The sequence below is a fragment of the Salarias fasciatus genome, chromosome 12 (assembly GCF_902148845.1).
Source record: "Salarias fasciatus chromosome 12, fSalaFa1.1, whole genome shotgun sequence".
NCBI classification, from domain to species: Eukaryota; Metazoa; Chordata; class Actinopteri; order Blenniiformes; family Blenniidae; genus Salarias; species Salarias fasciatus.
The window spans coordinates 8,671,685-8,683,338 of NC_043756.1; the positions used below are offsets into that span (position 1 = coordinate 8,671,685).

Below are 11,654 nucleotides of genomic sequence, written 5' to 3' on the forward strand. Positions count from 1 at the left end.
TTTTTTTTTTTTTTTTGGTTAATTGTGTTGGACCTCTTCTGAACATGCTCAACTGCTCACTGACTAAACATTTCAAACAAAAATATTTAAAATTCATACAAGCATGCGAGTCTGCAGAGAGAAGCGCGTGTATGTGTGTGTTGGCGTGACTGCTCGCGCGCTTGGGCTCCACGTGCGTCAGACGTGGTGCGGCCCGAGGCGCAGCACGGAGAAAGCCCGGCGGTGTTTGCGCAGCAGCAGCCGGATCTTGTCGTCGTCGGAGTCCGGGTCCAGCGGCTTGTTGTACTCCTCGTCCTCCACCTCGTTCTCCGAGGCCTCCCCGCTCTGCCCCGCGTGGCTGGCCTGCGTGGAGCTCGGCTCCGACGCGCTCTTCTTCCGCCACTTGGTGCGCCGGTTCTGAAACCACACCTGAAGCACAACGAGGAGCCCGCCGGCGTTATCTCTCCGTGACTGTCGATGCCAAGGTAAAACATGCTGATAAGAAACCAGGAGGAGTCCTGGAACCAGGGCCAGGTTCAGCTGGACCCGTCAACACACGTGTTAGGTCTTAATTAATTCCAGCCCCGATAAAATAGATTATAGTTACCAGGATTTATATTGTTTAAATGTCCTTTTAATTACATGAAGCTAGTTTCCCCCCCCCATGACAAATTTTAATTTTCTTCAGTTTCAGATTTAAACTACAGAAACATTTGAGGATAAACGTTTCCCATTTAAACTACATTTTTATAATCTCAAAGCCATCACTAAATATAATCATGTATCCAGGGTTTTATTTCTGACAGGATAAAATGTCATTTCTACCACTTAAATCTATTAGTTCCTCAAATGCTTGTCATTTCTTATCAGTAAAACATTGAGAACATATGACAGTAATACAGATTGAACTTCAAAACTGAAATAAAAAAAATTAAGATTTGAAATTCATTCATGAATGAATGAATGAAAAAGATTTGAAACACAATAATTTGTGAATGTTCAAAACCAAACATATTACTAATATGTTAACATCATGTCATCAAACTGGCACTTAAAGGGTTAAAATCTTGATAATTACTCAATATTAAATAAAAAAAGGAGTAGTAGGGTAAACAATCAAACTGTTTTAATTTGTTTCATCATGCATGTCTCAGAAAAATGCTACAAAGGAGTAATTTTTAAAGTAATTTAGTGTTAATGAGAGCGTTCATCTCTACCTTAACTTGTGACTCAGTCATTCCCAGAGAGTACGCCAGTCTCGCCCGCTCAGGCCCGGCCAAATATTTGGTCTGCTCAAAAGTTTTCTCCAGAGCAAATATCTGATGGCCACTGAATGTCGGCCGGGTGTGTTTCTTCCTGTTGGACATCTCCCCGAGATGACCGCTGCCTGGAGACATCAGAGCAGAAGAGCAAACAATTCAAAATGCACTAATATCACAAAGCAAATAAAAAACCTAAATTACTTTCATGTGGATGTAAACAGATGAGATGAATGCAGATATTTCTGATAAAAACTGGAGCGTTGAAAAAATAAGCCCTGTGAGAACGAGAACAACAGTGTTGAAAGAATCAGATATTTAGTACCTTCATTGACAAATGGCTGTTTTTTGGCATAAATCATTATTAGTTGCTTATGAGCCGATGTGGAATTAGCTTAAAATAAAATAAAAATCTTTTTTTACATTCTTGTAAATTGTTCAAATGAACATGTTTCAGAGCAATAAATGAGAAAATGAATAGTTTCTCTCAACGGGCACTGCAGTGATGCGCTGGCTTTGTGCCTCCTCTCAGACATGGTGATGCTTGCTGTGGTTCTGAGCGGGATGCTGAGCTCGGTCCGCTCTCATCAGACTCACTGTTGCTGCACTGCTGCCGCCCTCCTCTCCAGTCGCAGCTGCTCTCTGCCCAGCAGCTCACGCTGCGAGCCTTCATGGGGCACTCGGCGCCGGGCTTGGAGAAGCCGCCCAGGGAGGAGTTGTAGTCTCGGTTGTAGTACATCGAGGTGCTGGTGACCGAGGGGCCGAAGCCCCCCATGGTGGAATATCCGGACAGCAGGGTGGTGGTGCCCGTCGAGCCCACGCCGACCATGGAGCGGCTCAGGATGTCGCTGATGCCGTGCGGCGTCCCTGGCTGCAGCTGGCTGTTGAGGCCCGGGTTGAGCTTGTAGAAGGAGTTGGGCATGGAGTACTGGCACACCGGTGCCTTGAGGTCCGATGGAAACTGGTTCAGGCCGTTGTTGAACAGGAAAGACCCCTGGATGTTTGGATCCATGGAAAGTACCGTCAGTCTGCCTCCAGGTATCAGGAACACATCCAGTAAGATCCAAGCAGGAGAAGACCAGTGATGTCTGGAGAAAGGCGTTCTGGATGTGACAGCTCACCTTTCGTCCCCAAAATTTTGCAAATAATTCAAAACACTAATAGCGATTTGAACAAAAGTCCTTGACGTCTCTCTGCAAGTTGGCACCACATCAGAAACAGTGCGGCAGCAGATAAAACTCACTCTGGCCGTTCACATCTTCTTATCCACACCTGGGTGTGTGTTAGCTCCATGTCTCCAGTCTTGAACGAGCCCTCTGGACACAGATTTTTGTGTTCCCCTGAAGACATATGCCTCCCGCCGGCTCTCGGCACAGAAATCATAAATAAGCAGTATGTGGAAATGGAGTGGCACCTTGATAAAGATAGGCCACATTAGAATGCAGCCAGGGATTGGCCTGGGTCTCACAGCTTTAATGCCGTTCTATTGGCCCGGCGGTGAAAGCCAAGCCTTTTATTGGACGGCAGCAGATTGATAGTGTTTTGAACAGGTGGAGTGGGAACAAGTAGATTTTTTGATGACCTGCCATGTCTGACCAAGTGTGGTGCAGCTGGTGTACACAGTGGAGGAGGAGGGATGGGCCGCTCGGCTTCCTGATTAAACACCACAGATATCAAACACTGAAATATGAAATGGTAGTCGTTTTGCTGGATGCAACAAAACAAAACAAAATATTCACATGGATGGCGGATTATACCAGTTCAGTAATCACATTCACTTGACTGATAAATGGCTTTAATCATTATGTGTAACACATTGATTGATGCTTACTCGCCATGCTGAGAAATTAATTCAGATCAAGGCATTAAACATCGTCAAGTAAGTATTGAAAAATGTTCCTCATGATTCTGGTGCAGAGATACACTTTCCTTATCTCTTTCATATGATTCCTCTTCCAATTCCTTCAATTTTTGAAAATGTGGTATAGTCGCATGGATTATTAGATTAGTATAAACAGCACTGTATTGAAATTTGTCACCACTTCTTGAACCTGGGTCTCCGGCTTGAAAGGCAAGAACATGTTCATCAAGCCATGATAGTAACACATTGAGTGAAGCACAAAGAGTGTTCACTGACATCACTTTTCCATGCCACATGGGATTACAAATTAGAGTTTTGTTGATTCTGAATTAAATTTAATTCCGAATAAAGTTTATTGTCATTTTAAAGCTGAATTGAATAGTTCCTCGACCATGTAAACCTTTTATTCTGCTTTAACTTAATGCACATATTTCAAGATGGTGGCCCGGAGCAAATGTCGGACTCCAGCGGAGCCGATTTATTTAATGGAAACCTTAGAAGAAATGGATGTGATAGAAAGAGTGGATGGATGGAAGCATAAAAATGTGGACCTTTTTAAAGCCGTAGCATCATAGTTAATTTTGTGAGAAAGAAAGAACAAGAGTTGTTTACTTCTGGTGGACTTAAATACGTCACTTCCTCCCGCTGTCCAGTTAGAACACTTCACAACAAATAGAGTTAAAGAGGAATAAATAAAGGAGCATAAACATGTTTCCCATTTAACCCTTTATTCTGAATTAATATTCCCATGTAAACACAAAGGAGGACACTTTAATTCAGAATTATTTAATATAACAATATTATGAATGAAAATTTAATATTAAATAATTGATTCTGAATTGAAAAACCATGTATCCGTGGCCATTTTCTTTTTCATGTTGAATTATTTTACAGCATTGAAGATGAAAATGAAATTCGGGGCGACAGTAGCTCAGTTGGTAGAGCAGGTCGTCTTATAACGGGAAGGTTGGCGGTTCGATCCCCGCTCCCGCAGGTGTAAAACTGTCGTTGTGTCCTTGGGCAAGACACTTCACCCACCTTGCCTAGCATGAAAGTTGTGAGAGTGAATGTTTGGCGCTGGTCGGAGGGGCCGATGGCGCAGATTGGCAGCCTCGCTTCCGTCAGTCTGCCCCAGGGCAGCTGTGGCTACAGTAGTAGCTTACCACCACCCAGTATGGTGTGAATGAATAATGCAATGTGAAGCGTTATATAAAATTATTATTATTATTATTAAAATGCAGTTTGGATGATTATTAATTTTATCTGAGTCACAAGATACAGTTTCATCCTGAAAATAAAGCATCTCTGTTCATTTTTGCTCCATATTCGCTTCCATGGAGAAGAATCCTGCTTACATTTGTATTTATTAATAGAAGCAACCCTTTGTTTACGCTTCACTTGATGCAGGTCAAAGTGCTATTATCTAAAATTATATGATTTATGATACATCAAGTGGCTGAGGAGGTAAAAAGATTTACAATCCTTATCTCTCTCGTTTGCGGTACATTATTACGTAACTGATTCAGGAAGCATTCTTTATATTTTTTTATTGCTGAATTTCCCCTCAGTTAGTGTTGTTGAGGTAATTATGTTAATTATGTTGAGACTATTCTGCCACTCTTCTGTGAAAAAGTTTTATCAGGTGACATACAGTGGGAAAAAAACCCCTCTGAATAATAACAAGCAAAACTGAACATTTTTTATCAGAAAAAACAGAACTAATGACTTCAAACTGCATATAGCTGCACACGGTGAAGAGGCCAGTGAGTCTGCAGAAACGCTTTAATTCGATCGGCAGGCTGAAGATTGAACACATTTATTAGCAAATACTACATGATTCACATTGGTAAATTCTTGCATGAAGAGATTTAACCTCAGTGCCTGCACTGAGAGATAACCTGGCCAGTTCAAACACGCTCTGGGTTCATTGATTTGCTGGAGTTGCTGTAACCTCACAGGAAGATAAAGGAGTGGGACTTTTAGCCGTGTGACTGTTGCACATTGCGAGTAAATTTCCATGAGTGATGATCTCACTGTGGACTCCTCAGTAAGGCCTCATCCTGTCACATGATTCTCTGAAACAGATGTCTTTTTTCCCGAGAAATATCCTATAGGAAGCGACAGGGGGTGCTGTTTCTAAAAAAAAAAAAGGCACGTGAGAAAATCTACACTCTTTCATCACTCAGTTATGTGTGGACTTCCTTTGAGGTTATTCATTGAAATGATATAAAATGTTAGGGTGGAACTTTCCACTGCGGCATTCATGAGTTCTGTCATGTGATGTCTGTTTTACTGAAAGGAAATGGGATTAGAGCGCACTTAATGGAAAATATCATAAGATTTATTCTGTTGTGCTAAAAAGAAAAAAAATTGTATTCAGACTCTGTAGAAAGAATCTTATGTTGATATCACATGTCTCCTTAGTCTGGTAGACAAAATATAGTCACTGTTTATTCATTTGTTTTGTCAGATATTTCAAACCTCAAACATGTTCTAAAATGTTTCATGTTTAAAAAATGGATAATTGTGGCTTCTCCTTAAAAACGAGGAACGCCATCTTATCCTGTGAAGTAATCTAATACTTTGAGATACTGCTTTTTTAATTGCTTTTGTGCTACAGTTCTAAAGAATAAAACTCAAATGTTCTGAAATTGTTGCAGATATGTGTAATGAGTGTAGTATATCAGAAAGTTTCTCAACTGAATTGTGACTGAGTATAAAATGCATGAAGTCTGTTTTCACACAATCTACTATGACATGTCTCAAGTGCAGAAGGGGAGATTAACTCATATTAATGAATAATGCAAGCCAATCATTTTCTAGTGTTTTATTTGAAATGTTAAGTCAATGAGCAGTTGAGCATGTTCAGAAGAGGTCCATCACACAATTAAAAAAAATAAATAAAAGTTTGCTTTGAGCTTTGTGCTCCAACAAAAACCTCGGCGCAGAAATGAAACGGAAAGCTACTGTTATTCATTTATGACAGCTTCTGAGAAATCTTCAGCACTTCAGATAATCAGTAACCTGAGAATGACCGGGTTGTAGGGTTTGGTCCCTCCCTCTGTCCCGCCCTCATGCTCATTTTAGATCCCGCCTGCTTGTACTTTAAAATCCACGCTCACCACTCTGTGGCAATCACAAAAAAACAGAGGTGAGCTCCTCGACACACACAACGGAAACTCAGGACTGCATCCTCAAGATGATGAAGCAGAACAACAGCAGGAACTGTGGTAAGATGGCTCTCCTTGGTTTTGACAGAAACTGATGAAACTGTTGGAATTGCACTTTATATAATTAATTTTAGTTATTTTGTTAAGCTGCTCCTAAATGGTGATGGGAATGAATTGAGGTTTGACAGTAATTTGAATTAGCAAATGCCATTAAAGTGCAGTAAAATTAACTTTTAGAAATAAATAGTGGCAGATTGAAACGCTGTGACCCGATTCCTGTAAGCCCTCAGCTGTCCACAGATTGTGTTTAAGGCTGTTTGTGGGTAAGATAAGCTTAACAGGAGCCGGCACTGAGTTGTAAATTTACTGTGATTCATCCTTTGGGAATTACCCGAGGACACATGAGCTTCATGAATGAACTTTGCTTTATGATCGTTTATTGTTTTGAACCTGTCATCATTAAGCTTTATTGATGTAAAAACATGGTCTTAAAACACGTGCTTTGAATAAAGATTTAAGGGTGACAGTATGGTTGCTTCAGTATAGAAGATGAACAGGGAGTCTTCATGGATACAATACTGTGTTTTCAAAAAGTCACATTGATCACTGTTGTGCAATACTCAAACTGTGAATACCACGATGCTGCACACAGCTCATTATTGCCATTTAGCATCAGGATATGCTGTTTATCTGTAAATGAATAAATGCACTGAGATAAACCAGGACTCATAACTGTGTTTTTCGTCGGCTGCAGGCGTGACGTCACAGGTGCGACACAGGTGTGGCTGGTGCTGCCTCGGTCCTCTAACCTTCCACGTCCAGGCTGTGGGAGACATGGTGTGTCTGAGCCATGGCCACCGGCGAGCAGAGAGAAGCAAAACCACCTTCAGGAACGGCCTGGTGTTCAGCAGCCGAACAGTGAGGCTTCGGGAGAGGCTTCGCGTGAGAGTGGAGAAGGATGTGTTGATCTGGGAGGGGTCTCTGCGTGTGGGCTTCACCAACGTGTCGCCCTCAGGAAGAACTCTTCCTCTGCCCAATTATGCCATCCCCGACCTGACCGGCACGCCCGGGCACTGGGCTGCTGCTATTCCTGAGTCCTTCTGTCCAGCAGGTTCAGAACTGGACTTCTGGGTTTCTGCTGGTGGCAGCATATATGTCTCAAACTGCGGCACAAAACAAAAGCTGCTGACAGGGGTGGACCTCAGCCGACCACTGTGGGCCATGATTGACATCTATGGACAGGCCTACTCCATTTCCCTCCTGGGTGGGTTTAGTAGATATGTCACATGTACTGAAGTGCTGATAGCTGTTGTAAAAAACAAAGAGTGATTTCATTTCTTTTTCTCTTACTCGTTCTGCAGGCTCAAAGAAGAAAGGACTGATTTGCAGAAGATCCTGTCCTGTACCTAAACCCCTCCTCTCAGACAGTGATGAAGACACAGCCCTCCACCTCTCGGAAATCTCTGAAGGTAAGCTGGAGTCCCTCCTGCTGATACAGTCCAGTTTGAGTTGAACATGAGGAGGATGTAATCAGTCAAACGGTGAATTGTCAGTCATGTAAATGCGATTCGTGTCTCCTGTCCACAGATCGCTGTGTGGTGTGTATGATGAAGGCGGCCAAAGTCACTCTGTCTTGCGGTCACCGCTGTTTGTGCTGGAAGTGCAGCACCAAGGTGTCCCAGCAGTTTGGTACCTGCCCGCTGTGCCGACAGAAGATCACAGCGTTCTGAGAGCAGAGGAGGAGAGTTTCTGTTCTGGTCTGAGCTCCAAGACTCCAGACAGAAATCCCCAGATGACCGTCTCACACTGACCCGATGGTCCTGGAGGTTCAGTCGTTCTGGATCATTTGCACACAGCCTGATCTCTGACAGAAGATCAACCAGGGAACCTTGAATGTGATTTTCACCTCTCTAAATATGTGAATGTTGTACAGCTCGTGTAAGATAAAAAGCTCTGAGATGTTGGTGTGAAAATGAAATAATGTTAGTGAACAGTGACACCAGTTTATCTCATGTAAATATGTAAAATACGCACTATTTATACAAAACGTTTTTTAATTATTGTGTACAGTGTATGTATTTAATATATTTGTAAATTTCTGAAATTCACTTGTGTTTTATGGGAATAAAATAAAAATGCTCCCATATTTTCGTTCTGTTTTGCCTACTTTGTTCCCACCCGTGCAGTTTTTTTTTCAAGTTTCTTTCCATGGCAGCCTGCAAAACGAGTTTCGTTTATTACAGTGCAAGCAACAATTAAGAAAAATGTATGACTATCAAAAAACAAATTAATGTTGTGCGGTTTTGCTCAACAGACTGTATTTCACTAATATTTTCAATATAAGCCATAAAAGAAACACACAAATGAATCCGGTGTCTTTCTAAACAGAATAACCAACATTTCCTGTCATGTTTTCAGGCTGCAACAACCACAGCGAATCAGACTGACTCGGTTTTTCCTTTTCAAACATACCATGCATCTGATACTTGTAAACAACCGATCAAGCAACAGGAAACCAGGTGTTGTACTCGTAACTATTCAGTTTTGTTAGCTGGGAGTCGTGACCACCCAGAAATCTGCCACTAAATTCCCAGTGGTCGTGTTAACCTGGAATTCTGACAAGGAGTTTGTCACTGAACTCCCAGAAACCAGGAGAAGAACCTCAGACAGAAGAATAGACATTTTTCACGTTAACATTTCACATTTCACATGTTGATTCGAGAGGTGTCCCCGACTAAGAATTTCCATAGTCTAATCTGATTCGTCCGATCCTGCCATTAGTCGACTAATAGTCGAATCTATCATCTTGTTTGTGAAGCGTGTCTACACGGGGCGTCGGAGCAGCGCAGCACAGTGCAGAGCGGTGCTCACACGGCACACGGAGCGTCGGGGCGCCTATGCCTACAGCTTAACCTGACACGCCAGATGGACAGTTTCATATGTATATTACACAAGTCCATCTGGGTAGCCGCTCTTCCGATTTGATTTCAGAGGCGGGACCTTCAAAACAATCCGTAGCCGGCGATTGGACGACCGTTCGAACCAAAGAAGAAGAAGATTGGACGACCGTTCTGATTGACACGCGACACACTCACCACAGACCAATCCGCATCAAGCCATGGTGTGACGTAGCTTACGTGCGCTGCTGCTGAGAAGCAGTAGACATCGTCTCCTGACAAAAAGACTTGAAGTGATGTTCTGTGCTCCTCTTTCAAAGAAGAAATTGAGTTACCTACAGCTGGCTCTGATTGCACTAATAATAATAATAATAATTATTATAATAATAATAATAATAAAAAAACAGCTCAGGCAGGTAGAACAATACTTTTTTTTTTTCCTACACACTGAAACACAGACTGGAGCAAAGTGTCAGTAACTCTAAACATCAGACAAATGAAGTATAGTTCAAGTGACCATAACCAAACCCTCTTCTAACAAACGGGCTAAAGCATGTTATTTATTTGTATCTATAATCTCTGCAGATAAGCTCACATTTTTTGGCTAAACAATTTCTCACATTATCTGCTCAAATTAAATGAAATAGGCTTAATTGCGCTGTGTCGGGTCCATTTCGCAGCGCAACATCCATGCAAAAACAAACACTAAATTAAATAGCATTAGCCTTTTAGATAAATAAAAATAATAATATAATAATAACCTAAAATATTACAATCAAATGAAATAAAAGTCAGCATTAAAAATGAGAATTGAGTAACAGAACCGTCTTTTATTAGCCCAGTTATCTGGCTACTTACCCGTTTAAGGTGGAAAGCCATGTTGTTGTGGAGTGATATGAAAGGACACAATCTGCATTTGACTTTTTTTGGATCATCTTTTACTTGGTCTGAAGTTCCGTTTTTTTTTTTGTTTTTTTTTTTCCGACATTGTGAGCCTTTTAAAGTTAAGCCAAATCACCACAGAGATGCTGCTCTGTGACGGAGCTCTGCGCAAAATCGGATTGTGCCACGTTCACTCACAACCACTAAATAGATAGAATATTGAATAAAACTACAAGTTAAGTAAATTTCTCCACAGTGTATTTGATAGGCTAACATGTATATCAAATAGGCTTTATATCATGTTTATTTGGGAAAAAAAAACAAGCAATTCTATGTGAAATCAGTCATTCAGCACCCCCATACAGCTGTAATGGAATGGTCTTCGTTTCATAACCACATTTTTTCGATGCTTCGACTGCGTGATTGGCAGTCGAATCAGGCCCCTTGGAACGAATCGTCGACTATCTGAGGACACCCCTAGTTGATTCTTTTTATTCTTCTATTTTTATTGCCATGTTATCTGGTCACTTATCTGGTCATTTTATTTGAATATAGTCATATTGTATTATTGTTGTATTGTCTTTTTATTCTCATTTTTATCTTTTCTCTGCTGGTGCTAACACCTGAATTTCCCCTTTGGGGATCAATAAAGGAGTATCTTATCTTATCTTTACCTCCTAAGAAACTGCTCCGTGCTCTCAGCTAACAAATCAGCTGCACTTTGAAAACTCAGATTGCTCTGCAAATCGTCCATGAGTACTTAACATACATTTTAACCAGCTGTCACAGCTTCCTGTACAGCTTTTCACACCACATGCAAAACGTCTGTTTCTATCTGGATGAAGTTATAAACTGAGTCATTTTGTTGAAAGCAGAGGACATATGCTACGTTTGCACCTGCTGTGACTGTCTTCATACTTTCTATTTGTAGTTTTACTATTCTCCTGCCAGATTTTGTGTTTATTCCTGGTCAGACTTGTGCTTAAATTATCAAACGTTTTAATTGTGGGCATTGTAATTTATCTTGCGCTTGGTTTTCAGGTTCGTATGACAATGTCCAACACTTTGGTTCAGCTGTAGTTTTTAAAGTGCTTTATGAATAAAGCTGAGTTGTGAGTCTGCTTCTCTTACCTGGTTGTCCCTGCCTGTTTTTATATTGATGCTCACCTGTCTTATCCACGCCCTCCCTCTGTGTGTCTGATTGTGTCTATTTGTCTCACCTGTGTCTTCGCCCTCCCCGGTGTATATAAACCTGTTTCCCTCATGTGTCCATTGCCAGATTCTCACCGGACCTGTGTATCATGACATCCCTCAACTTCCTAGTGTTCCCGCATGCTCTCTCGTGTTTCTGCTGGCCTTCATGTTTTCCACCTCCTTTATAATGGGCATATTCTGTATTTGCAAAATGTTCTCAAAGTATTGTTCATTTTATTGCTAATTCACTTAAAATGAAAAAAAAAAGGCATATTTTCATGTATGTAATAGAATTAATTTCAGAGGTCAAGGCCATTTCAGGCATGACAAAGCTTTTCTTCAAGAAAGATTTAAGATTTACAACTGAGTAAACATTTTGCTGACATTAAATGCTGTACATAATTAATAGCCA

General features: G+C 41.2%; 2 protein-coding genes across 2 annotated transcripts; one reads left to right on the forward strand and one right to left on the reverse strand.

Moving 5' to 3' along the window:
- Positions 1–177: 177 nt before the first annotated feature.
- Positions 178–2,289, reverse strand: nkx6.3 (NK6 homeobox 3). Its single transcript, XM_030105300.1, has 3 exons — positions 1,836–2,289; positions 1,197–1,366; positions 178–408 (listed from the first exon to the last, which is right to left on the reverse strand). Exons 1-3 carry the CDS (start codon positions 2,248–2,250, stop codon positions 178–180), a joined length of 816 nt encoding a protein of 271 aa, XP_029961160.1. The 5' UTR covers positions 2,251–2,289.
- A 3,961-nt stretch (positions 2,290–6,250) lies between these two features.
- Positions 6,251–8,398, forward strand: LOC115398439 (E3 ubiquitin-protein ligase NEURL3). Its single transcript, XM_030105192.1, has 4 exons — positions 6,251–6,329; positions 7,024–7,533; positions 7,631–7,738; positions 7,857–8,398. Exons 1-4 carry the CDS (start codon positions 6,299–6,301, stop codon positions 7,997–7,999), a joined length of 792 nt encoding a protein of 263 aa, XP_029961052.1. The 5' UTR covers positions 6,251–6,298; the 3' UTR covers positions 8,000–8,398.
- Positions 8,399–11,654: the final 3,256 nt, after the last annotated feature.